Raw genomic sequence first — 26,819 nt, forward strand, 5'->3', positions numbered from 1 at the left:
AAATAATGCAGATGACAGATAGGGATATCGGCAGTACTTGTTCAAGATGGTCGCATTATACAGTTTGCAAGCCGCCCACTTACACCAACCGAACAGAGATACTCGCAAACAGAACGCGAGGCTCTCGCAATAACTTGGGCGTGTGAATATTTTCACATTTACATCTTCGGATCACCCTTCAAAATACACACCGATCACAAACCTCTTACCACCATCTTTTCAAATCCTAAAGCCAGGCCATCGCCAAGGATTGAACGCTGGATGCTACGCATGCTACCATACCACTTCACCATTTGCTACAGGCCAGGATTTGACAATCCTGCCGACTTTTTAAGTCGTCACCCAGTCACACACTCTCAAAGCTGTAGAGAACAAACCATAGCCGAAGAATACATTAACTACCTCACACACACATCCACACCAAAATCCATGACCCTAGAAGAAGTGGCACACGAAACATCACAAGACCAAACCCTAATGCTCGTTATCCAATCAATACGATCCAATAATTGGTACACCAATTCTCAAGAAGTCAACCAAAAGCTTTTTCAAACGCTCTATCTCTGCCGCTCTGAACTCGCCATTGCAGACAAACTCCCTGTCATACTAAAGGGTCATCAAATCGTCCTACGACAATCGCTTTATGAAACAGCCATCAAACTAGCACATTCTGGACATCAAGGCATAGTCAAAACTATATCCTTACTTAGGGAAAAGGTCTGGATACCAAACATGCATAACAGAGTAGAGAACACTGTAAACAACTGCATGCTGTGTCAAATTTCTACACCGAAAACAACAAGCGAACCGTTACAAATGTCCTCGCTTCCATCAGCCCCGTGGACAGAACTCTCAGCAGATTTTGGTCATCTGCCTAATGGCCAGTACATATTGGTCGTTACAGACAAATATTCCCGCTACCCCATCGTGGAAATACTCGACTCCATTCCAGGTCACAGCATTATTCCCCGCCTGGACAAAATTTTCTCAGAATTCGGCATCCCGGAATCATTGAAAACTGATAACGGTCCTCCCTTCAACGGACATGACTTTTCCAACTATTGTCACCACATGGGCATCAAACACCGCAAAATTACCCCATTGTGGCCTCGTGCCAACGCCGAAACTGAACGATTCATGAAAACGGTCAAAAAAACACTCCGAAATACCCCAACTCCACAGCTAAAACAACAACTGTACCAATTTCTAATATCATACAGATCAACTCCACACTGCACAACAGGCGTTGCTCCTGGTACCATACTTTTCGGCCGACAACTTCGAACAATGCTCCCACAAACCACCAAATCCTTCGAAGATAACTCATTGCGTGAACGAGACGTCCACCAAAAAGCCAAAATGAAGCATTACGCTGACAACAAAACATATGTAAAGCCTTCAGAGCTCAAAATTGGCGATCCCGTTCTCCTAAAACACAACAACCTTACAAAACGCGACCCCCCATACGAATCACAACCTCTTGTTATAACCCAAAAGAAAGGATCCATGATCACAGCTGCAAAAGGTCAACAGCAAGTTACTCGCAACAGTAGCTTCTTCAAAAAGTCGCCTCGACCACCAACAACAGCTGAAATAGAACCAGATCATCCCGATCCAGACTCGCCAGACAACACTACCCAAAATACCAATACCCTACCGCATGCCCCACCTGCACATTCATCACCCGAAAATTGTGTAACAAATGGTCCCCCGATAAGACCACGTCGCAACATTCGTCGTCCCAAAAAATTTGACGATTTTGTACTAAATAATTAATTGTCTTAATTAAATCCTCAATACGTAGTGTTAAAAGTTGAAACCAATATTAATCATATATATATATATATATATATATATATATATATATATATATATATATATATATATATATGGTGGATAAGAATAATTAAATAAAAAACCTTGTGCCCGTGTCTGGAAGGTTTTTTTCATTAAAGTGATAACTACAAGCATTTAAAGACTATATTTAAGATTTAGTCTTAAAATCTTGGCATGACATCAGTTCCCACTACACCATAATGTGAAAACCTTGTGCCCGTGTCTGGAAGGTTTTCTAATAAAAAACTAATACATATATAATATGTGTGTTATCAGTTATTCAAATACTCAAGTTAGCAGTGTACCACTATCATTAAACTCATCTTATTCATACTATTATTTCACCCTGAGGAGGAAAGATCTATGCTATCATTGGAACAATATCAGAGTATACGACATCATCAAGTCTGAGACAATTAATTTACTTTGCTTTTCCTGATCTAGACATAACTGTAAGATGTTTGCAATTTATTTGTGAATCAATTTATTATTGCTACTATATTATATTCAACTCAATTTCCCTGCTTTATCTTTAAACATTTTGTTGTTGTAAACATATCAATTAATCAACTACATTTTCTTTATTAAAAAGGGGAGTGATGTAATGTTTCCAAGTAATTAATTTAATGAATTACATCCCCTGTTTTATAATTTACTTTCACTTTCAATACTTCCAGTCTTCTACTTTCACTTCCTGTTTTGGTTATCTTTGTATCCTGCCGGCAAGCAGCAACCAACTCTGTATCATGCTTATCAATAAACTTTAATCTTCATCCATCCATCTTTGCATTATTAAATTATCATTTAATACCCATTCAAACATTACACCTTCTTCAGCCAACAACAAAATAAACAATTAAGACTAAATTCCAGATATGGGACAGAGATAATTGGTAGGTCTTCTCTTGTAGAAAAATCTTGGAAAGTAAACACGTTAGTCGTTCAGTTTTGGACAATGTCAAAATTGTTGAAGGTTTTGGTGTGATAAAAGCTGGAAAACTTTTTCAGACGGACAAAACATGTTTGTTTAAAACCCTATTGATCGGTTCATCTTAACACACCTGAGGCTATTCTGAGGGCACAGATGAGATAATATTAATAATAATAATAATAATTAAAAAAACTGTCTCACTGTTGCTCCTAATGTCGTTATATGAGATTCATATGGGTATTGAGGTTGTTATCAAATTAAGAAATTAAGGAGCAGGTGTAAGATAAAGAACTGAAAAAGTGTGTATGAAATGGGCCAGACAAAGCAAAAAAGAAAAATACAAGAAAAAAAAACGTCCCAAAAAATCAGTGGACCTCGAGGTATTTGTCTTTCTTGCCTCGTCCGATCATCAGTGCCTTCATTTGTCGAGGCAATTTGGTGCTGGAGACTACAAAGATGTGCCGTGTGCATTTCTTTTGGAGATGAGACACGGTAGTCACCTCTATCTCAGTTTGGACCCAAACAATTGTAAAAAAACGTAAATTGAATACGAACTTAGGTTGATAAAATGGTCTATAAATAGAAGAAAGAGCAAAAAGGAAATTGGTCTGAACATCAAACATATTTCAACTTACAGGAAAAAACAAAACAAAATACTTTCATACAAAAATATATTTGCTAGATGACTTTTACTAAAATCTACAAAACTCTGAGCTTTGCTTGGTGTCTGCAAATTGCAATTTAACTTTTATCGAGTTTGAAAAATAAGAACCTCAGAGAAATCATTTGTAATATAAATCTTATCGTCTTTATCAATAGCAATAGCACAGGGGTCGGTCAGGCCATCCTTTGAAGTCAAAATGTCCTTGACCTTCTCTCCTGTCGGTGTCAAAAGTGTGACACACTTTGCCCCCTTGTTCAGCACATACACATGACCAATGCTATCACAGGCAACTCCTTGAGGTGATTTCAACTCATGGCCTTGGTCACTGGGAGGATATCGAAACTTGACTTTCCCAGCGTTGTTGATACTTAAAAGCTTTGGAGCTGATGTTTGGTCGATGACATAGATGACCCCGTCTTCAGATGTGGTGATGAACTGTGGCTTTTTGAATAAGATTTTATTGGTAGTAAGGTCCTTTTCGATGGTTTCACTGATGAAACCATTGAGACCTACAAAGTCAACAGAAGGCGGTGATTGACAGGTTAGAAGCAGACTTGATTCACTGTAAGCAGCAATTCCTGAGTAGCATTTCCCAGTGGGAACGGTCTGTTTCAATATAAGTCTTTCTCCTGTGACTCCAACAATATAGAAGCAAAATTTTCCTACAATAGCCACGTAATGTGGAGAAATGGCCACAATGCATTGCGGCTCTGAGTCTAGTTCAATGTGACTGAATATGGTGTATCTATCTCCCGTATCTTTGGCAGCTGAGACTCCGTTGTGTCCGTAGGCCATCATGATGACACTCCCAGACGGCATGACAGTCAACCCAGAAATCTGCTGAAAATTGCCTTTACTCTTCTTGGCAGAAATTGCTGACACAAACTTTGGCTTTGCCAATATTTTTGCATCCTGTCCAAGTTTTATCTCATAACTCTCTCCAGCTTCACCCTCTGTCTCTTTGTCCACTTCCCCAGCCGTACTCACAGTGACCGACCCCAAATTCTCAATCAAATTCAGGATGGACCTTCCTGCTTCTAGTTTTTGCTCAAATCTAATGCTGCGGGCGACAAGTTTTGTTGGTCGTATTTCAACCTCCCTGATCTGTTCCTGGACAGCTTCCAGCATATCCGCAGTGATGCTTTTACTTAATGATTTTTTCCCCAATCCTGCCAAAAGCTTTTCACAGCTATTCAAAGATTCTAGATCGTGTTTATAGCTTTGCTTCGTCTGCTGAATTCTTTCTTTCTCTTCTGCGTAGCTCTCCTCTAATTCTTCAAGAAGTTGAATTTTTCTACTGTCGATTAATTCTTGGATCTTTTTAAACGACATCTCTAGTCTCTTCACTTGAGTTTGGTGAGTCGTTTGAATTTCATCCAAGTAGTAACTTAATTCTGCACTCTCTTTTTTAGCCGTATCTTGTAAATTTGCCAATCTTTCCTCAAGACTTGATGAAGTATTTGAACCAGAGCCACCATCCGTTTCATCTACTGAAAGAAAAATTATATGTATATATTATATTAAGTTTTTTCAATCGTGACAATCTGCAGAAATACATTACTATTTTTAAATGTTGTCTATTTGAGTTCATCAATCATGTACATTTTATGTATTTTTTATTTTAACTATAAAAAAACAATAAATTTATGGAAATATTTTTTTAAAAATTACAGTGCAGCCTCGATATAACGACATCGTCGGGACCGGGAAAACGTGTCGTTATAGAGGGATGTCGTTACAGAGAGGTTTCCTATGTGTGTATATCAGGAGGTGTTTTGGGTCTTGTGTAGTGAATGTATACTTTTTCATTTTCCCTCTGTAGTTTATCCGGGCTTGGGACCGGCAATGAATGGAGAGTGGACAAAGGATTTATAAACAGTCCAGTGTTGACCTGTCACAGGCATTCATTGGGTGAAAGGCGAGCCTTCTGATTGGTGAAAGGCGAGCCTTCTGATTGCCTGCGGTGTTGTACAAATGTGACTATTGATTGGCTGAAAAAGAAGCGTTTTCATTGGCTACAATAAGAACTAGCTCTGGGCTTATTACGAGTAGACAACATACATAGAATGGAAGATACCACTTGTAATAGTTACGAACAATTTCATGGTAGACAATCACCTTCAAGGTTTGTCGGACCAGAAATGTCGTTATACAGGGGTTTTGCTGAAATGTACGTCGCTATAGAGGTTTTTTTTATTACTAATGAAATATAGTAAAATAAAATGGGACCTGAGTACTATGTCGTTATACAGGGAATGTCGCTATAACGGATGTCGTTACATCGGGGTTGCACTGTAATCTCTATCAATCATCACACAAGCACAATTCACAGGTTTCACAAGAAATACCCATCCTTGCACCACCATCACTACCCTCACAAAACAAAATGAACAGATTTTAAAAACTCTTGAACACATGAAGACTAAACTTGTAAAACATTTTAAAAACTCTGTTGTTATAAAAAACCAATCCTCATCTCTGCTACTGCTACAGTAGATCCTTGATTCGGTTTAAAACTATCAGTGACGAATCGGGTGATTTCAATGGTGAAAATGATTCTCTATTTCCACAGTAAATCCATTGTGACATTTTATCATAGATGAGAATTGTGAATTCACACTAAAATCATATTTATTGATTATTTCCTGATACCATTCCATGCAATATTTCCGCATTTTGTCAGACTTGTGATAGCCCACAAGTGATCAAAGATCATCCTACATTTAATACCCAAATGAACGACAGAAGATGAAACAGAAAAACATGAACTTATATAACAAAAGACATAAAGCTGCAGATTCCTATCACACTGGGTCCTTGGAGGAGACCCTTTACTCATCCCCATAATCAGGTGTAAAAGGAAGACCTGGCCATTAACAGTACAGCATTGTCTCTATCGGAAAAAAATGGTAATATCGTCTGATATAATATGTCATGTCTGGTCTTGGATGTTAAGCGTTGCTACGGCCAGGGACCCCTTGTAAAACGCTCAAAGCACTTTAGTGGATATTGCGCAATATAAATTCTCTTGTTTTTGTGTGTTTTTTTTATGAGTACCTTCAACAGATTTGCTCCTGGGAGAAAGGTCATCAGGTCGGCCTCCCCTTCTCTCCTTGGCAGCCTTGACCTTTTCCCCATCCTGGCTTTCACCCTCAGCCTCCTCTGCAATCGCTTCGATCATTCCAGTCAGAACAAAATTTGTTGGGAATTGCGAGGCCCACCTCTCCACAGCTTTACTAGGGTCTGGCACATAAATTTTTTCTCTATATTAAAAAAAAGAAAAAAAGAAGAAGAAAAAAAAGAAGACTATAATCCTATGTATACCTACATAAATAAATAATAAAAACAAAATAAAATGAAATCCCCTTTATTCATCCCCAAGGGGAAATTTGTCTTTTCTTTAGCGTCTATTCCACGGGAAGACTGGAATAAACCCAGGCATCAGCTGCAAAGTGAGCTAGGGCAAAAGGCCACACAGCGCAGCGGATATTCGACCTCAGTACCTTTTGGGTACGAAGCAAAGACAATACCACTGAGCCACATTGCCCCAAGGCCCATAAAACAGGAGTTTATCCCGGTTTTATAGTGCAAAATGGACAATAGCAATTGCTTGGTACCCTTTGGATAGGATGCTAGTCTATCCCAAAGTACTTACCACCAGATATAACAGATTCAGCTACCCAATCACTGCTGGGTGGACAGGGGGAGGGGGGGGGGGGGCCAGAAAATAAATCTCGACAGCACCCGGGATTGATCACAGTCCCCTTTGCATATGAAGCGAGTGCTCTACCAACAGAGTTATCGGAACCCAAAGGCGGAGAATAAGGAAAGTATTAACACGCGGTTGTAATGGCAAACACAATCAGACTCACAAGAGTCAAATGTCATTTTTATGTTTAGAGATCTGACAAATTGTGTGTGACACAGTGCCAGACAAAGCAAAAAGACAAATACAAGAAAACAAAACATCCCACAAAATCAACCTGTAATGTTTTATACTCACTTCTTCTGATCTTTATCTTCCACCAATGTCTGCAGGCATAAAAAAAAATAAATGAGCTTTTATAGCGCAATATCCACTAAGTCTGCTCAAAGCGCTTTACAAGGGGTCCCTGGCCAACAGCAACATTTAACATTTAGGATGGGACAACGCCTGTTAGGCAATGCTACAATTTTTTTCGGACAGAGACAACGCTGTTAACAGCCAGGTACTCATTTTACACCTGAGTATGGTGAGAGAATGCAAGTAAAGAGCCTTCTACAAGGACTCAACTATGTGCCGAGCATGGCTCAAACCCAGGACCTTGCGATCCGAAAGCGAGTGTCATACCACAAGACCACATAGCCACACAGGCATAGGTCTAGTTATATAAAAAATATCCTAGAATGGACAGATATGATTGGAAGAGAGCTTTACAATAACGTATACAGACGGAAGGAATGGGCAGCCAATGTCAATGAGGATGACGGTGGATAGTAAGTGGTAAATGCTTGCAGGCCTAATTTGTAACTGAAGTTTAGTGATGAAAATAAACATGGCATTCAACAGGTTAAATCTAAGACTTGCAATGTCTTCTGATGACACTTTACGTACCTACAGTCTGGGCAATTGAATGTGGTACTTTTCCCCCCATCCATTTCCTTTTCCAAGTAGGCACCGAGGCATGACTTGCAGAAATTGTGTAAACACGGCAGAGTCTTGGGCTGGTGGAACGGGTTGGTACACAATGGGCAGGTCAGGTATTCAGCTTGTAGACGCTCCGAAGTACTCATGGTTCAAACACAACTGGTGATGGTGATGGGAGATTTATGAGTTTTTAAAAGTTAATTCTGGTGAATATCTTTTGACAGTTTTGTCAATGTTTTCATTACTTTCTTTTCTGACATAGAACAAAACTAACAAATAACATGAAAATGAAACTCCCTCATCTAGTAAAATAGATTCTTGACACAGACCAACCATTTTCATAGTAGCGTGCCAATTAAGTGGTCAATCGTTAACTTATCAAGACACTATGAGAGTTTATCAATCATAATCTGGATTAAGCGATTGATTTCCAACAGAATTATTGAAAGACATTCCTCAAGCTACTAATGATGGACTTGTTCTGACATGTTTTTGAAAAAAAAATTTAATTAAAAATTTGTAGAATTGATTGACATGGTCAAAATAAAACTAATAGAGAGAAAGGATACAGATAGATATCAATCTAATTCTTACAAATTCACAGACTAATGAGAGAATTTTGTGTCAATATCAAAATGTAAGGAATCCTTGTCGATGCCAGTGCTAAACAACAGTATCACACCAAAATACATCACTTAGCGGTTTAATGTGTCCGCCATTTTAGGGGGATATTGTCTATGTTGTGCTTGCTAGGGAATGATAAGCATTTCCGTGTTGTGTGTTTGTGTTTATTGTCTCAATCGAGGTTGTGAGCTGTTTCTGTGTTGTCGTAATGTTCCATTTTCGTAAATGTGCTTTTCTCATGAATTGTGACATCATGCCTTATATCAGGTTATATAAGCTGTCGTCCCCTTTCACTCTGTATTCGTTGCATATAATTTGAAGAATCATTCCCTGCGGATTAGCAGTATAACCAAACCAAGGTATATGTACTTAGTGAATCACGAATCTACCGACTCAGTTGGAAAACATGCCTTGTGCATATCATTTATTTACTTTATTCGAAGTGACTGTTTCTCTCAACAAATAAACTTGAACTCTATTTCTCCTCACAGTTTTCAGTTTCCGTTCTCAAGACTTTTTTCCGACCTATTTGCGAGAGTTCGGTGCTATCTTTCATCATTCTGCAACTTCTACAATGACCAAGAGGAAGCAGCCATAGAGCTAGATATTACCCCTACCACCAAAAAAGTCAACGAATTTTTTTTAGATAAAGAGAAAATTGAAGAAAGGAAAAAAAAAATGAAAATGAAAACTGAAACAAAACATAAAATATAAATAATTTTTGTGTTGGGTGGCTGACAACTTGCAATCTCTGTCTTAAAATAAGTACAGATGATGAACAAAAACTCGCCCTCTCAACATAAAAGCTATTCGGATTGGAGTCTGTATAACCGTAACATTATCTTACAGAATATTCGGGAAAATAGAGTTCAGCATTAGGTTGGCCGAGCATATTTGAGAATTAGAGATCAAGTTTATTTCCTTAACCATTCGGAGAAATAGAGATCGTTTTTAGCCAGCCATTTTCATGAGTAGTCCTATCCCCCCCCCCCTGTCCACTCCCCCAAAATAAAAAAAGTAAAATTTTTGAAACTAAGATAAATTTGAAGAATGAAAAAAAAATTAAAGAAAAGATAAATAAAATTAAAATAATTTATGTATTGGACAGAGCTGACTACATGCAATCTCTCTTTTCTCAACAAGAAAAAACAAATAAACAATAAATAAAGAAGAAAAAACTCGCCTTTTCAACTACCGGCTATTCAGATTGGAGTCTGTATAACTCTATAACCATAACCTTATTTCACCGAGTAGTCGGTAAAATAGAGTTCAGCCTTATTCTGCCATGCATTTGAGAATTTGAATCTAGAGTTTTAGTTTATTTCCCGAGCGTTCGGAGCACAGTGTTCAGAGAAATAGAGGTCAGGTTTATTTTCCCGAACGTTCGGAGAGATACAGGCGGCCTATTTTATAACCCATCGTGAATGAGATGTAAAAATCTATCCACGACACATTGCTAAACTTGTTCATAGATCTCCATGCATTCTGAAACGGAAAGTTAAAGGCGAATAATAATAAGGGCAGTCAAAGTCAAACGTTACATCTTTATGATGAATGCACAATTCCACCTTTAATATTTTCATGTTAGTGTTACTTCAACTTCAAATTTGAAAACGATATTTTTCTCAGCGAAGTGACTATTCTCACCCCCCCCCCCCCCCCCCCCCCCCCCCCCCGATGCTAGTCTTCATAATAGTACACCCCCCCCCCCCCCCCCCCCCGGATGCTAGTCTTCATAATAACAAGATATGAAGTGAGTAGAAAAGTGCCAGAAGACAATAGAGAATAAAAAATTTTTTCGCGCGGTGGTGGGTTTGAACCTGCGACCTTATTGGTACGACAACTCCGCCTGGCAGGTGAGAGCGTGGCTCTACCGTGTGAGCTATCCACGAACACAAAAATATTCGTTTCAAAACCCAAAGTCATTTCTAGATCCCTCTCTCACCCACTTCTTGAGATCGCCGATTCGTTCGCCACCATCGCGAAGTAATTTTGACCAGCAGTTAAGCTTAATAGCCAATATTCTCATCACAAACATATAACATAGAAACGATTGAGACATTGAGTATGCTCCGTGTATGGGGTGAATTTTTAATTCAGAAAAGTGAGTGGAGCAGGCACTTATGTTGGTAAAAACAAGATATGAAGTGAGTAGAAAAGTGCCAGAAGACAATAGAGAATAAAAAATTTTTTCGCGGCGGTGGTGGGGTTTGAACCTGCGACCTTATTGGTACGACAACTCCGCCTGGCAGGTGAGAGCGTGGCTCTACCGTGTGAGCTATCCACGAACACAAAAATATTCGTTTCAAAACCCAAAGTCATTTCTAGATCCCTCTCTCACCCACTTCTTGAGATCGCCGATTCGTTCGCCACCATCGCGAAGTAATTTTGACCAGCAGTTAAGCTTAATAGCCAATATTCTCATCACAAACATATAACATAGAAACGATTGAGACATTGAGTATGCTCCGGTGTATGGGGTGAATTTTTAATTCAGAAAAGTGAGTGGAGCAGGCACTTATGTTGGTAACAACAAGATATGAAGTGAGTAGAAAAGTGCCAGAAGACAATAGAGAATAAAAAAATTTTTCGCGGCGGTGGTGGGTTTGAACCTGCGACCTTATTGGTACGACAACTCCGCCTGGCAGGTGAGAGCGTGCTCTACCGTGTGAGCTATCCACGAACACAAAAATATTCGTTTCAAAACCCAAAGTCATTTCTAGATCCCTCTCTCACCCACTTCTTGAGATCGCCGATTCGTTCGCCACCATCGCGAAGTAATTTTGACCAGCAGTTAAGCTTAATAGCCAATATTCTCATCACAAACATATAACATAGAAACGATTGAGACATTGAGTATGCTCCGGTGTATGGGGTAAATTTTTAATTCAGAAAAGTGAGTGGAGCAGGCACTTATGTTGGTAACAACAAGATATGAAGTGAGTAGAAAAGTGCCAGAAGACAATAGAGAATAAAAAATTTTTCATAATAGTAGTCCACAATTGTTGTATGTTTAATCCAAAGGTTGTAATGCAGTAATTTGTTAAGTTTCTTGTCACAAGTTGCACAATTTAAAAAAAAAATCAATCAAATCCAAATCGCAAAAAGCCGCGACGTTTTTTTCGGTAATCCAATCGGCCGGGGGGGGGGGGGGGGGGTGAGAATAGAGGCAGCCTTTTCTCAGACATCATAAAACCATCCAAAATCGAACAAAACTGATCTTATAGATATATAGTTCGTCTTTAAAGCACTGCAGTGCAAAAAAAAAAAAAGAAAAAAAAGGTGGGGGGGGGGGGGTTATCTCTTGTCTCTTGGACTTGGAGTTGGGAGAGGAAAATGTAAACAACTAAAGAACTCATAAAACTCCTAATACTACAGAATGCAGATCAGGAACTGAATGAAATGGCCGACCATTGCATTGGGATTGACTTACCAAACGTCCTGAGACGTTCCGATGGTTATATTATTAACAATATATTCAATAGTGATCACAACATAAACATTAATTTATGGATTTGTGATCTGATGTCGTTTTCTTCTTTCACATAGGCTACCACTACGACGAGATATCATCATCGCAGGATGTTGATGTCAGGGGAGTCGAGTGGGGAGCAGGGTTGCCAGATTAATTTCAGGCATTCTGCCAACTGGATTAGAAAAATCTGCCAAATACCACAAAAATCTGCCAAACCGTACCATTCATTCCTCGGCCTCGGAATATAAAATCTGCCAAATATATGCCAAACTGCCAAACCGATTTTTTCTCTGCGAGACGACTTCAAATTCTGCCAAGAAAAGGACAGTTGGCAGAAAATCTGCCAAATTGGCAACCCTGGTGGGGAGCACAGACCACAGATTACACAGGACAGACGATGACACGGACAAGTGTGTGTAATCTGTGGTGGGGAGTGGGGTGCCAAGCGGTGGCAGTGGGCTAATAAAGTAATAATATACTGTTTAACTTTTGGTTATAGCCAAGTAGGTACTGCCTTTTGAAATAACTGTCTCATGACACGAGAGATGTCTACGTGACAGACTTCTTCTCTTCTTTTCTTCTTCTTCTTCTTCTTCTTCTTCTCTCTTCTTCTTCTTCTTCTTTCTCTTCTTCTTCTTCTTCTTCTCTTCTTCTTCTTCTTCTCTTCTTCTTCTTCTCTTCTTCTTCTTCTTCTTCTTCTCTTCTTCTTCTTTCTTCTTCTTCTCTTCTTCTTCTTCTTCTTCTTCTTCTTCTTCTTCTTCTTCTTCTTCTTCTTCTTCTTCTTCTTCTTCTCTCTTCTTCTTCTTCTTTCTTTCTTCTTCTTCTTCTTCTTCTTTCTTCTTCTTCTCTTCTTCTTCTTTCTTCTTCTTCTTCTTCTTCTTCTTCTTCTTCTTCTTCTTCTTCTTCTTCTTTCTTCTTCTTCTCTTCTCTTCTTCTTTTCTTCTTCTTCTTCTTCTTCTTCTTCTTCTTCTCTTCTTCTTTCTTCTTCTCTCTTCTTCTTCTTCTTCTTCTTCTTCTTCTTCTTCTTCTCTTCTTCTTCTTCTTCTTCTTCTTTCCTTCTTCTTCTTCTTCTTTCTTCTTCTTCTTCTTCCTTCTTCTTCTTCTTCTTCTTCTTCTTCTTCTTCTTCTTTCTTCTTCTTTCTTCTTCTTCTTCTTCTCTCTCTTTCTTTTCTTCTTCTTCTTCTTCTCTTCTTCTTCTTCTTCTTCTTCTCTCTTCTTCTTCTTCTTCTTCTTCTTCTTCTTCTTCTTCTTCTTCTCTTCTTCTCTTCTTCTTCTTCTTCTTCTTCCTTCTCTTCTTCCTTCTCTTTCTTCTTCTTCTTCTTCTTCTCTTCTTCTTCTTTCTTCTTCTTCTTCTTCTTCTCTCTTCTTCTTCTTTCTTCTTCTTCTTCTTCTTCTTTCTTCTTCTTCTTCTTCTTCTTCTTCTTCTTCTTCTCTTCTTCTTCTTCTTCTTCTTCTTCTTTTCTTCTTCTCTTCTTCTTCTTCTTCTTCTTCTTCTTCTTCTTCTTCTCTTCTTCTTCTTCTTCTCTTCTCTTCTTCTTCTTTCTTCTTCTTCTTCTTTCTTCTTCTTCTTCTTCTTCTTCTTCTTCTTCTTCTTCTTCTTCTTCTTCTTCTTTCTTCTTCTCTCCTTCTTCTTCTTCTTCTTCTCTTCTTCTTCTTCTTCTTCTTCCTCTTCTTCTTCTTCTCTTCTTCTTCTTTCTTCTTCTTCTTCTTCTTCTCTTCTTCTTCTTCTTCTCTTCTTCTTCTTCTTCTTTCTTCTTCTTCTTCTTTCTTCTTCTCTCTTCTTCTTCTTCTCTTCTCTTCTTCTTCCTTCTTCTTCTTCTTCTTCTTCTTCTTCTCTTCTTCTTCTTCTTCTTCTTCTTCTTTCTTCTTCTTCTTCTTCTTCTTCTTCTTCTTCTTCTTCTCTTCTTTCTTCTTCTTCTTTCTTCTTCTTCTTCTTCTTTCTTCTTCTTCTTTCTTCTTCTTCTTCTTCTTCTTTCTTCTTCTCTTCTTCTTCTTCTTCTTCTTCTTCTTCTTCTTCTTTCTTCTTCTTTCTTCTTCTTCTTCTTCTCTTCTTCTTCTTCTTCTTCTTCTTCTTCCTTCTTCTTCTTCTTCTTCTTCTCTTCTTCTTCTTCTTCTTCTTCTTCTTCTTCTTCTTCTTCTCTTCTTCTCTTCTTTCTTCTTCTTCTTCTTCTTCTTCTTCTTCTTCTTCTCTTCTTCTTCTTCTTCTTCTTCTTCTTCTTCTTCTTCTTCTTCTTCTTCTTCTTCTTCTTCTTCTTCTTCTTTCTTCTTCTTCTTCTTCTCTTCTTCTTCTTCTTCTTCTTCTTCTTCTTCTTCTTCTTCTTCTTCTTCTTCTTCTTCTTTCTTCTTCTTCTTCTTTCTTCTTCTTCTTCTTTCTTCTTCTTCTTCTTCTTCTTCTTCTTCTTCTTCTTCTCTTCTTCTTCTTCTCTTCTTCTTCTTCTTCTTCTTCTTCTTCTTCTTCTTCTTCTTCTTCTTCTTCTTCTTCTTTCTTCTTCTTCTTCTTCTTCTTCTTCTTCTTCTTCTTCTCTCTTCTTCTTTCTTCTTCTTCTTCTTCTTCTTCTTCTTCTTCTTCTTCTTCTTCTTCTTCTTCTTCTTCTTCTTCTTCTTCTTCTTCCTTCTTTCTTCTTCTTCTTCTTCTTCTCTCTTCTTCTTCTTCTTCTTCTTCTTCTTCTTCTTCTTCTTCTTCTTCTTCTTCTTCTTCTTCTTCTTCTTTCCTTTTTCTTCTCTTCTTTTCTTCTCCTTCTTTCTTCTTCTTCTTCTTCTTTCTTCTTCTCTTCTTCTTCTTCTTCTTCTTCTTCTTCTTTTCTTTCTTCTTCTCTTCTTCTTCTTCTTCTTCTTCTTCTTCTTCTTCTTCTTCTTCTTCTTCTTCTTCTCTCTTCTTCTTCTTCTTCTCTTCTTCTCTCTTCTTCTTCTTCTTCTTCTTCTTCTTCTTCTTCTTCTTCTTCTTCTTCTTCTTCTTCTTCTTCTTCTTCTTCTTCTTTCTTCTTCTCTTCTTCTTCTTCTCTTCTTCTTCTTCTTCTTCTCTTCTTCTTCTTCTTTCTTCTCTTCTTCTTCTTCTCTTCTTCTTCTTCTTTCTTCTTCTTCTTCTTCTTCTTCTTCTCTTCTCTTCTTCTTTCTTCTTTCTTCTTCTTCTTCTTCTTCTCTTCTTCTTCCTTCTTCTTTCTTCTTCTTCTTCTTCTTCTTCTTTCTTCTTCTTCTTCTTTCTTCTTCTTCTTCCTTCTTCTTTTCTCTTCTTCTTCTTCTTCTCTTCTTCTTCTCTTCTCTTCCTTTCTTCTTCTTCTTCTTCTCTCTTCTTTCTTCTCTTCTTTCTTCTTCTTCTTCTTCTTCTTTCTTCTTCTTCTCTTCTTCTTCTTCTTCTTCTTTCTTCTTTCTTCTTCTCTTCTTCTTCTTCTTCTTCTTCTTTCTCTTCTCTCTTCTTCTTTCTTCTCTTCTACTTCTTCTTCTCTCTCTCTCTCTTCTTCTTCTTCTCTTCGTCTTCTTCTTCTTCTCTTTTCTTCTTCTCTCTTCTTCTTCTTCTTCTTCTTCTTCTCTCTTCTCTTCTCTTCTTCTTCTTCTTTCTCCTCTTCTTCTTCTTTCTTCTTCTTCTCTTCTTCTTCTTCTTCTTCTCTTTCTTTCTTCTCTTCTCTCTTCCTTCTCTACTTCTTTCTTTCATATCTTTCTTGTCTTCTTCTTCTTCTTCTCTTCTTCTTCTTCATTCTTTCTCTCATACTTCTACTCATATCTTAATTTCTTCTTCTTTTCATCTTCTTCTTCTACTTCTCTTCCTCTTCTCTGTCTTCCTTTCTATCTTCTTCTCTTCCCTCTTCTTCTTTTCTATCTTCTCTATCTTCATTCTTCTCTTTTCTTCTACATTTTTCCTCTTACTTATTTTTATCTATTCATTGGAAAATCATATTATCAAACCAGCATGTAAATGTAAACACAAGTGATTGATGAAATAAATAAAATCAATAAGTTTATTAATTGAAATGAACGAATAAAAAGCACTTATATTCTTGTAAATTTATTTATTTCTACTTAAAACACAATGCAAATATGACATGAACCATTGTAATTGACATTTCGTTTATAATATTTCTGAAAACGTATCTTTAAGCTGTCTAGCTAATCCTTTCCCTGCACCATGTGATAAAGGAAATGTCAAAGAGTTAAAGTTAAGTTATATTTCTTCGATTACATGAACTATTGCAGTAACTGCAGAAAATATAAATAAAGGACATTGTCTACTTCCAAGTGCAAATACTAGTAGGTCTTATAGCCGAGCGCAATTATGGGCCTGATTTAACATTGTTGTAATGGACAATATATTATTATTACGTTGGTTTGGGAAGGCCACGAGGAACATGGAGAAGAATTAAAGAAGCTGATATACAGAGAAGTGGTAAGACCTGGAATGAGATAAAAAATTGCTCGGACTAGGAAGGATGGAAACTGTTTGTCTGTGGCCTATACCCTGACCCAGGGTGAAAAAGGCAATGATGATGATGATGAACACTTTGGATTATAAGACCTACAAATATTTACACGTCGGTCTTTCTGATATTGCTTGTAACATGTATTACCAATTCAGAAAAAATGAATGGAGCAGGCACTTATGTTGATAACAACAAGAGATGAAGTGAGTAGGAAAGTGCCAGGAGACAATAGAGAATAAAAATTTCGCCGTGAAACTTTCCTACTCAACTTGTATTACCACAGCATCTAAAAACAGTATCATGTCGCGGCGATATTTTTGTTTGTTCATATTTGTTTGTTCTTTTTTTTTTTCTTCTTTTTTTATCTTTTTTTTTTTTGTTTGTTGTTGTTGTTTTGTTTTTTGTTGTTTTTTTTTTTTTTTGTTGCTTTTTTCGTATTGGGCTTTGTTTTTGGTTGATTGTTTGTTCTTTGTTTTATTTTGTTTTCGATTGTTTATAATTGGAAAGGGAGGGAGGGGGGGGGGGTTCGTCTTCATCCTTTTCTTTTTAAATTGTAGAGCAGGATGATTATTTAATTCACTTAATATAACGATATTTTTTATACTTCTGACCGTTTTAACGTAATATTCACTTTATGGGCATCTGCTCCACTCCGAAATACTAGTTTGACGCGGTGGGTCACCAACACGCTCACAATTTTATTTCATCTCTCACGTTCTCTTACGATACACCCATGCATAATGCATTGTGTTACCAGAGTGTCTCTGTTGTATAGTTTACAATTCTAATCTGTGTTACTCAACACTAGTATGTTTGTTTTTGTTGTTTGTTTTTTGTTTTGTTTTGTTTTTTGGTTTGTTTGTTTGTTTGTTTTTTTGTTATTTTTGGTTTTGTTTTTGTTTTGTTTTGTTTTGTTTTTTAAATTATTTTATCAGTCTTTGTCTGTATCTTGGGGTTGCGATAGCCCAGTTGTTAGAGCAATCGCTTCACACGCACTGGAACCGAGATCGATCCTGGGTGAAGTCGAGATTATTTTTTTCTGACGCCCCCTCCCCCCCCCCCCCACACACACACACACACACACACACACACACACACACACACACATTGACCACCCAGCTGTATTTTGGGGTAGCTCGGTCAGTTTAATCTGACGAAAAGTACTTTGCGATAAACTTGCTTCCCATCCAAAGGGTCGCAGCCAATTGCTATTGTTCGTTTCACTCTATAAATAGAAATCAGAATAAACTCTGGCTCCAAGGGGCAATAGCTCTGAAGGACTACTTGCCTGTAACCTAGTGCTCAATAATAATAATAATAATAAAAAAAACTAAAAACAACAACAAAAAACAACAAAAAAAAAAAACAACAACAACAACAATAATATTAATAATCAACAACCGGGTTTAAGGGCGCTAATGTATTATGTGTGTACAGGATAAAGTAAGCTTAAAGTGCTTTGACCACGTTTAGTCGACATTGTTCTATAACTGTTCAGGGTTTGTTTTCAAATTCAATTGATTTTATACAAGGTCTTTACCAGATAAAGTTAAATGGAGTTATGAAACATAGCATCATTATTCAACATTTATAGTAAGTGTAAGGCTTTCAATACATAAAACAAAATCAAATAAATGAAAAAGCAGACGAGATTAGCATTGGGCTGCGTAGATCGGAATCAAATATTTACTGTTCTCTTTTCAAGAGAGTGGTTCCTGTTGGAACTAAACATTATTTCATCGGAGAATAGACTTCATTTTTATGTACGAAAGTTCTACATTCAAACCCACTGAATATGGAGTTGATAATAATAATAATAATAATGCGTTTGTTGCTACTTCTGTCGCCTCCGCTTTTACTATTGATAATGATAACAATTGGGAAGGGGTGGTGATAGTGGTATCAATGATGAGAATGATGGTGACGACAACGATAGGGTTAACGACGATGATGGTGACGATGCTGACGATGATGATATTGATGGTGGTTATGATGATGATGATGATGATGATGATGATGATGATGATGATGATGATGATGATGATGATGATGATGATGATGATGATGATGATGATGATGATGATTATGATGATGATGCTGATGACGATGATGCTGATGATGATGATGATGATGATGATGATGATGATGATGATGATGATGATGACGACGACGACGATGACGACGACGATTATGGTGATGCTGATTGTCACATTAACGATGATGCACATTTATTTTATTAAAGTTTTAATTTATTAAGAACGGAGTTCATCTCACTCCAGTTATATTTCGGTAGGCTTAGAAAAACTTTACCTTCTAATTATTAGATCATCTTTCCTTTAACTCACTCGACCCTAACACCGACTATATCCGTAGTTTACCCGGGTTACTTTTTCCCCCTTGTCTATTTATTACATTTTTCTGAGACAAATTATAGGCGTAGTATCAAAGCTAATGTTTTTTAATTTTTACATGCTGATGGTAGTTGAATAAAACTATCTATGCACATGCTCAGTTTTAATACACTTCTTTCTAAATTTGAAAAGTAGGAAAAATCTCTAGGATTGTGAGTTAATAGCCTTCTCTTTGAATTCATTTCAAATTAGTGAATACTTTTCGTTCTACCTTCTGTCACGTAACCACTTATTATAAAAGCTGATCGATTTAATCTTCCTCACTCACTTCTCACCAAAGAAACCTGGCGAAGGACCATGGAGAAAGAATTAAAGGAAGCAGGCCTGTCCTGGAATACAGCCACCGCAAAAGCAGCCGATCGCAAAAAATGGAGATGTCTGGTGGATGCCCTATGTGCCTCAAGGCCCGAAGAGGATTAAACTAACAAACTAACTCACTTCTCTCAATAACTTATGCACTGACGGCCCGACCACTCCACTCCTCATATAATTTATAGTTCAAATATTTTTATCTTGCTATTTGGACTTGGTCAAAACTCCAGTATTGGATTCTAATCTCAAGACGCCGGAACTTTACCGTTTACCTTTGCCAACAACCGTGTCCTCTGCCTAGGAGTAGGACCTCACGAGTCTACACACCTTTATCCTTAAGATCCAGTAGTTATGTTATATTGTCATCTTATCATTTGTAACTCTGTGATCATTATTTATTTAGAATAACATTAATTTATTTAAATTTTATCTTTCTATATTCTCATCATTTTAAATCAATTCGTCATTTGTTCTTTATTTTAAAAGTAACTAGTAAATTCTGGGGGCCTTTTTTTTTCACATCTATATTTTATTAATGTAGTCGAGTTAGCTCTTAAGCACTCAATTAGACCATGACAATGATGATGATGATGATGATGATGATGATGATGATGATGATGATGATGATTATGGTGATGATGATGATGATAATGATGATGATGATGCTGATGATGATATACGTCTATTGCTAACGGGATCCCCATTCAAAGTTTATATCCGGAATGCCACTCAGCAGCTTTCATTTGGTGAAATTAGACCATGACAATGATGATGATGATGATGATGATTATGGTGATGATGATGATGATGATGATGATGATGATGATGATAATGATGATGATGATGATGCTGATGATGATATACGTCTATTGCTAACGGGATCCCCATTCAAAGTTTATATCCGGAATGTCACTCAGCAGCTTTCATTTGGCTAACTGGATGCCCCCCCCCCCCCCACCACCACCCCAAATATAAATTTTAAAAACCTGCACTCAGCACTTTAACTTACTTTATGCTAGGTTAAACTGGAGCAAGATATTATGGTATCAAAAATCAAATCATAGCATTCAATTATAATTCATATTCCAAATTATCAGTATCTTTTTCGTTAGCATAGACATGTGAACCTCGTTGCGGTAGTTCTGGTGGTTTTGAATCTGGGACAGATACAGAGTTGAACGCAGCCAGATGAGAATTATCAACAATTTCATATATGGCACCACATTCGTCCTCCTCCTCCCTGACGATTTCCTTGACAACCGGAGACTTCCCCACAGACACGGAAACGGGTTTCAACTTGACTTCAGTGAATAACTCTGGCTTTGATGTTGGCGATTTTTTATTTTGTGGGAAAATCTTGGATGGAAGTGGACGTGTTTTACTGATTTTGTTCGTTACCGTGGCAACAATTTCGTTCGTTTTAGTCTTCGCTGGTTTTGATTCCTTCGGAGCTTTTCCTTTTCCTTTGGACAACGGTAGAGGTACAGTATCATGTTTAGGTGGGTTAGGTGGACTAGGAGGCCTTTCTCGGGGTACTGATGAACGCAGTTCTCTTTGTATGGCGTTTATTTTATCATCGTCATTGGAACTAAAAACGGGCTCGAAGTACACATTTGCTTCATCCTCTATTTTAGTCGTTTCATTCAAGTACGACACAACACCTGCCGTCTTTCTGCTGGAAGTTGCTGGCGTGGATACTGCTTCGTAAGGGTAAGTATTGCGACCTGAAAGGAATGTATAGAAGGAAATACAATAAATATATGTATTTAAAAACTCTGGAAATAAAAACACATGAATATGTTTTGACCAGAAAAATCGTCCTTTAAATATTGATCAATTAGTCTCAGTTTTGAGAGTTTTTAACATGATGAAGGTCATCTTTATCGATCAATATTTGAAGGACGAGTTTTCTGGCCAATAATAATATTTGTAAAAAATGTTTGATTTTTTTTTTCATCAGAGTACGACGGTTTAGTGTCAGAGCGCTTTTCCATAAGTCTAACATGCTCAATACACTTCACAGTGCCTCATTACATTGGTTCAGTTCTTTACGATTTAACAGTTCGCGATCCATCGCCTTGATCTTGTGTGTATGTCGTGCTGCACCAAATGGTCTACATCAAATTAAAGGCATACATTATTAAATATGGGTTAAATTCTTTTTTTGATATCATATTATTTTATACGAAAAATGAATAAATTATGCAACTCGCCAGGTGTCATATCGGGATAAAGCATATGCAGGAAAATGTAATTGGAGGTTGAAATTATCAGGAATACAAAACGTAAATCCTTTGCAGTTAAAGGAATTATGACATTATTTTCCTGAGTAAAACATAAATTTAACCCAAGTCTGATAATTTTGACTATGGATTTAATATAAGTCATTTAATCAAGTGGCAAAAGAACCCACAGGTTTGGGGCGTTGGTTAGTATGGACATCTATCTATGTACTTTCTTAATCCGTAAGAGACTCAAATTTTACGATTCTCATGATCTCGACTTTGAATTGAAATTTCAGTCTAATATTTTGCCCACCCTTATATCGTATGATGTAAATACCACAGCTAATCACAATACGATGGAATCCCATGTGACGTGTACACAACATTAAAAACTATTCTTCGCTTACATGGCTCGTTATCTGCCTGAATGGGTATGGTTTAGTCCCCTATCAAAGCTTTATGGTGATAAAATATTCAAGTCAAACAGGATTTGTAAGATTCTCATAATAGCGGCAAACATTATTCATTTTGAAGATTACACACAAATGAGTAGATAACGCAAAAAAAAAAAATAATGATAAAAAAAGAAGTAGAGGACAAGAGGCCAAGAACATGACAAGACGACATCAAGAGCTGAACTGGATTGACAATTGAAGAACACACTACAACTACAACAACCTGGTTCAAGAATGGCTAGACGTCTAGCCATTTTCAGTCCACCTCTTATTATGAGATGACACAGGAAGTAAATAATTCTTACCATCAATGGCGTCCGCTTCTTTCTGTTCAGCACACTTGATTCCCATTTCCACAGCGTTCTTCCATTTATCAAGGTCTTCTTTGTTATCAGCCTGAAACTTTTAACCATAGATTTAATTAAGTTTCGTCGAAATATTTTTTTTAAACTTAAGCATTTATATAGCGCAAAGTCCACTAAACGCGCTCAAAGTACTTTACAAGAGATCACTAGCCAACAGCAAGACTTGACATGTAGATCGAGACATGATGCCTGTTAGGCGATATTGCAATTTTTTTTCCGACAACGATGTAAACGGCAAGATACTCATTTTACGGCGTGTTATAAAGTACTTTGTTAAGACTAGTGTCCAATCCGAGCGATGGCAAGCAATTGCTATTGATCCTTTAATACAATAGAAACCAGATATATCTCGGTGTTTTAGAGTCGGATTTAAAATACCTTTATCTAACAACAAAGAAATAAAATGTATATACTTGTATGTTTGTGCGTGTTTGAATTTGTATGTGTTGTGTGTGAGAGAAATAAGAATGCCCTTTGTCGACACTACTGATAGAATGTACCTATACAAATGTGCGGCTATGTGGTCTAGTGGTATGACACTCGCTTTCTGATCGGAAGGTCCCGAGTTCGGCGCATAGTTGAGTTCTTGGAAAAGGCTCTTTACTCACACTCTCTATACCGTACCTGGTCGTTAAAAAAATGGAATATCGCCTAACTGGCGCCATGTCTCGTTCTACATGTTCCATGTTGCTGTTGGTCATGGACCCCTTGTAAAGCGCTTTGAGCACATTAAGGGGATATTGCACTATATAAAATCTCAAGTTTATACAAATAAATAGATCGATAATCTGCTATAAAATAACTCATAAGCAGGCCTTCTATTTTATTTTTCAGTAAATATCTTTTGAAGAGCACATTCTTATCTTATCATCAAACAACATTTTAATAAGGAATTTATTCTAAAGCTTCAAAGAACTCTTACCTCATAGCTTTTATTTTTGCTTATGAAATCCAGTTGGAACACAAACTCTTTTTCCTTACGTGACAAATCTTTGAATTCACATCCTTTGAAGAATAAACATATATATATATATAAACATTTCAAGTAAAATTATGATCAACTGCTACAATATTATTTCAAGCGTTAGCTCTCATCCTGATGAGAACTAACGCTTGAAATAATATTGTAGAAGTTGATCATAATTTTACTTGAAATGTTTTATAAATAGCTCTTTTTATCAAAAAGTTGATCACCATTATTTCGTGTTTTTTTTTGTTTTTAAAATTCATATATATATATATATATATATATATATATATATATATATATATATATATATATATATATATATATATATATATATATCAATTAGAACGAAAAATAAAAGAGCAAATGTCTTAGTCTGCTCCATATCTTCGACTAATCAAAAAGTAATAGGTACGCTTACGATAATGAAAACTGCGAAATTTAGCTACAGACAAACAAAAAAACAACAAAAACAAACAAAACAAAAAAAAATAATATAATATAGATAGATATATTATTAAAATATTACCACAATGTTTGAGACAGTCTACATTAATGTTCAGGCTTAATTTGCATGTCAGACTGATTGTTAGATATAGATAGATAGATAGATAGATAGATAGATAGATAGATAGATAGATAGATAGATAGATAGATAGATAGATAGATAGATAGATAGATAGATAGATGGATGGATAGATAAATAGATAGATGGATTGATTGTATGATTGATTGATTGATTAATAGGCAGGAAGATATAGGTAGAAACACGGATGGATAGATTGGTCTCTCGATTAATCTTTTCATTGATTGATTGGTTGATTGATTGAGTGATTAATACAACCTACCATTCAAATAGACAGCCCCGTGGAAAGTCTTGTCCGACGGTTTAATAAACCAATACATGATGTTTTCATGGATGACGCAGTATTTCTTTGTATCTTTCTTCTGCTTGAATAACTTTTGCTTGCCCTCTGTCAAATAATTATTAATAGATAGACGTTTTAAGTATTTTAATGGAAATGATTGAAAAATATGGTTTTGACTAATTATTACTTTACATATGTCAAACCAAGGAATCGATTGTTTACCAAATTAAAACCAATGCAATGATATGACAAATAAAAAAAAGAAGCGGTCATTCAGCAGTTTCTATAGCGTGAAATAGACAATAGCAATTACTTTCCATCCCTTGGATAGGACGCTAGTCTACATTTCGCCAGATCTGACAGCCAGCTAGCTATCCAATTACTACTGGGTGACAGAAGGGTCAAAAAGAAATCTCGACTGCACCCGTGATGGACCTCTGCCACTCTGCTTGTGAAAATAATGCTCTGCCAACTGAGCTATCGAGATCCACAATGATGAGAGAATACAGAATTTTATTAAATGAAAGTTTCTATTATAAAAGTATTCACTCACGTATGATGCAGTGTACTAAAGTATCAAATGACAAGATGGGGTAAATTGTCTTTAAAAATTCAGTTACGTACAGTCAGGGAACCAAATTCAGAATCTCAACTGAACATCATCAACTTTGTATCAACTTTGTCTACACATTTTCCACCCTTTAAAAAGTTCTAATTTCTGTAATTTTCAAGAAATATCAGCTTTTTGTTTTGGTTTATTTCTCATTAATCAATCCAGGGAATGGGACGATAAAGAATTTTTCCAAAGTATTTCAAAATAACTTAGTATTGAAGAATATTTGTGGCGAATATCACGAAAAGTTCCTTTTGGCATAGCCTCATATGTTAAGGAATTATGAATCAAATGCTTGATGTTAATTGAAATTATCCACCCTGTCCATTTTGAGCATTTATTAGAGATGAGGTTGCGCCTCCTAATATTTGCCCTTGAAGGAAAAAGAATTTGAAGTGGGGCTCAAAACCTGGATCCCACAGGCCTTACTCACACAGTGGTATGATATCAATGAAACGATATCAAGTTGACCACTGTTATCTTTACCAGTTAACTGCCAAACTCTGGGAAAGCATGTAGGTATTTAGAATTTGATATAGATCTGAACAAGTGTGCATGGAACGTGCCAGACAAAGCAAGAAAGAAAAATACAAGAAAAAAAAAAGACATCCCAAAAAATCAGTCGACCTCTGATTATTTGGGATGTTTTGTTTTTTTTCTTGTATTTTTCTTTCTTGCTTTGTCTGGCACTTTTCATACACACTTATTCAGATCTTTATCTAACACATGTGCCTGCTCCTTGGTATCTTAATTTGTTTAGCTTTCAAATATCGATCGTTTTAAATGACAAAAACTCTCAAACCTGGGACTTTACGTTAAATATCCCTCGTCTTAGCAATAACCATCATACCCGAGACTTCGCAAAGTCGTAGGTTTGAGAGTTTTTGCCAAGACGACTGTCATTTAAATCAATCGGTTTTTTTCAGAGTGCGGCAGTTAACTTGTTAAATGTAACCAACCAACTCTATTGGTATTATGTCGAGGTGGACCAGATTTTGAAAAGTGAATATTACGCTAAAATTACCCCCCCCCCCCCCCCCCCAAAAAAAAAAAAACAAATAAAAAAACCAAAAAAAAACAACTAACTTTTAAATCCCAGATACTACACCCGAATCTATTGGCCTTAATAAAACATGCATACGTGTATTTAAACAAAGAGTTGTATTGTTCACTATAAATGCAATTATTATCACTTAAATCATCCAGACACAATATTATTTCAGGGCGACAACAGGTCACAAATTAATTGAAGCCTACCTCCCGATTTTCTTTGGAGTAGATATCCCAACCTGGTTGGTTCTTTAAGAGCAGCGACTGTGGTCTGGGGGATATCTGCAAGGCAAAGATGAATTGGTGAAAACAGAATCACCTTTTACGAAAATTATACTCCCGATATCTACCTGACCTTTCCCTCTAGAAAATGCTTCATTTTGTAATTGATGCAACATAATGATTCAATGATTCTTTTAGAATAAATGCAGTTCATTATCAAGAATATTCTTAGAAGAAAAAAAGAGACAGCCAGATGAATAAAAAAGATATAAGAGTAAGACAATTAAGACTGAGGTGCATGAATGAACAGAGTGCAAATTAGTATTTTCGATGCAGTTTCTTTGAAGTTTTACTCAAGTTTTTTAAAAAGCTGCCGAGGTGACTTCTAAACCCTATCTTTTTCCATCTCTCTCGCTCTCTCTCTCTCTCTCTCTCTCTCTCTCTCTCTCTCTCTCTCTCTCTCTCTCTCTCTCTCTCTCTCTCTCTTCCAATCTCTCTCTCCCTCTTTCTCTCTCTCTCTCTCTCTCTCTCTCTCTCTCTCTCTCTCCCTCTCTCTCTCTCTCTCTCTCTCTCTCTCTCTCTTAATTTATACATCTATCCACACACACACACACACGCACGCACACACACACACACACACACATTCTTTTGTATGAGCGCGCGTGTGCGTGTTTATGTGTTTGTGTGTGTAGTTGTGTGTGCATGTGTGTCTCCACTTGTCGTTCCGTCAAATAAATGGTAGATAATATTTAAAGAACTGG

General features: G+C 36.8%; 2 protein-coding genes across 4 annotated transcripts in view; both read right to left on the reverse strand.

The window, feature by feature from the left end:
• Positions 1 to 3,437: 3,437 nt before the first annotated feature.
• On the reverse strand, positions 3,438 to 12,284 carry LOC144971742 (uncharacterized). 2 transcript variants are annotated; one of them, XM_078912818.1, is made up of 4 exons: positions 12,116 to 12,284; positions 8,026 to 8,217; positions 6,489 to 6,694; positions 3,438 to 4,921 (listed from the first exon to the last, which is right to left on the reverse strand). In XM_078912818.1, exons 2-4 carry the CDS (start codon positions 8,202 to 8,204, stop codon positions 3,516 to 3,518), a joined length of 1,791 nt encoding a protein of 596 aa, XP_078768944.1. In that variant the 5' UTR covers positions 8,205 to 8,217; positions 12,116 to 12,284; the 3' UTR covers positions 3,438 to 3,515. The 2 variants fall into 2 exon arrangements, with proteins under 2 accessions (XP_078768944.1, XP_078768947.1); XM_078912821.1 differs by having other exon boundaries at positions 3,438 to 4,918; positions 12,116 to 12,271.
• Positions 12,285 to 17,431: 5,147 nt separating this feature from the next.
• LOC144971750 (uncharacterized) overlaps positions 17,432 to 26,819 on the reverse strand; it is a 17,368-nt gene continuing 7,980 nt past the window's right edge. Inside the window, exons 4-10 of one of the 2 annotated variants that reach the window (XM_078912832.1) lie at positions 26,044 to 26,118; positions 24,153 to 24,278; positions 23,260 to 23,342; positions 22,278 to 22,374; positions 20,143 to 21,016; positions 19,419 to 19,957; positions 17,432 to 19,247 (exon numbers count right to left, since the gene is read on the reverse strand). In XM_078912832.1, coding sequence (XP_078768958.1) covers positions 20,364 to 21,016; positions 22,278 to 22,374; positions 23,260 to 23,342; positions 24,153 to 24,278; positions 26,044 to 26,118 — 1,034 coding nt within the window. In that variant the 3' untranslated portion in view covers positions 17,432 to 19,247; positions 19,419 to 19,957; positions 20,143 to 20,363. Of the gene's footprint in view, positions 19,248 to 19,418; positions 19,975 to 20,142; positions 21,017 to 22,277; positions 22,375 to 23,259; positions 23,343 to 24,152; positions 24,279 to 26,043; positions 26,119 to 26,819 lie in introns of both variants that reach the window. The other variant, XM_078912826.1, reaches the window with a different exon arrangement.

Source organism: Berghia stephanieae, chromosome 1 (assembly GCF_034508935.2).
Source record: "Berghia stephanieae isolate SIO BIC M18660-M18661 chromosome 1, UCSD_Bste_1.3, whole genome shotgun sequence".
Taxonomy (NCBI): domain Eukaryota; kingdom Metazoa; phylum Mollusca; class Gastropoda; order Nudibranchia; family Aeolidiidae; genus Berghia; species Berghia stephanieae.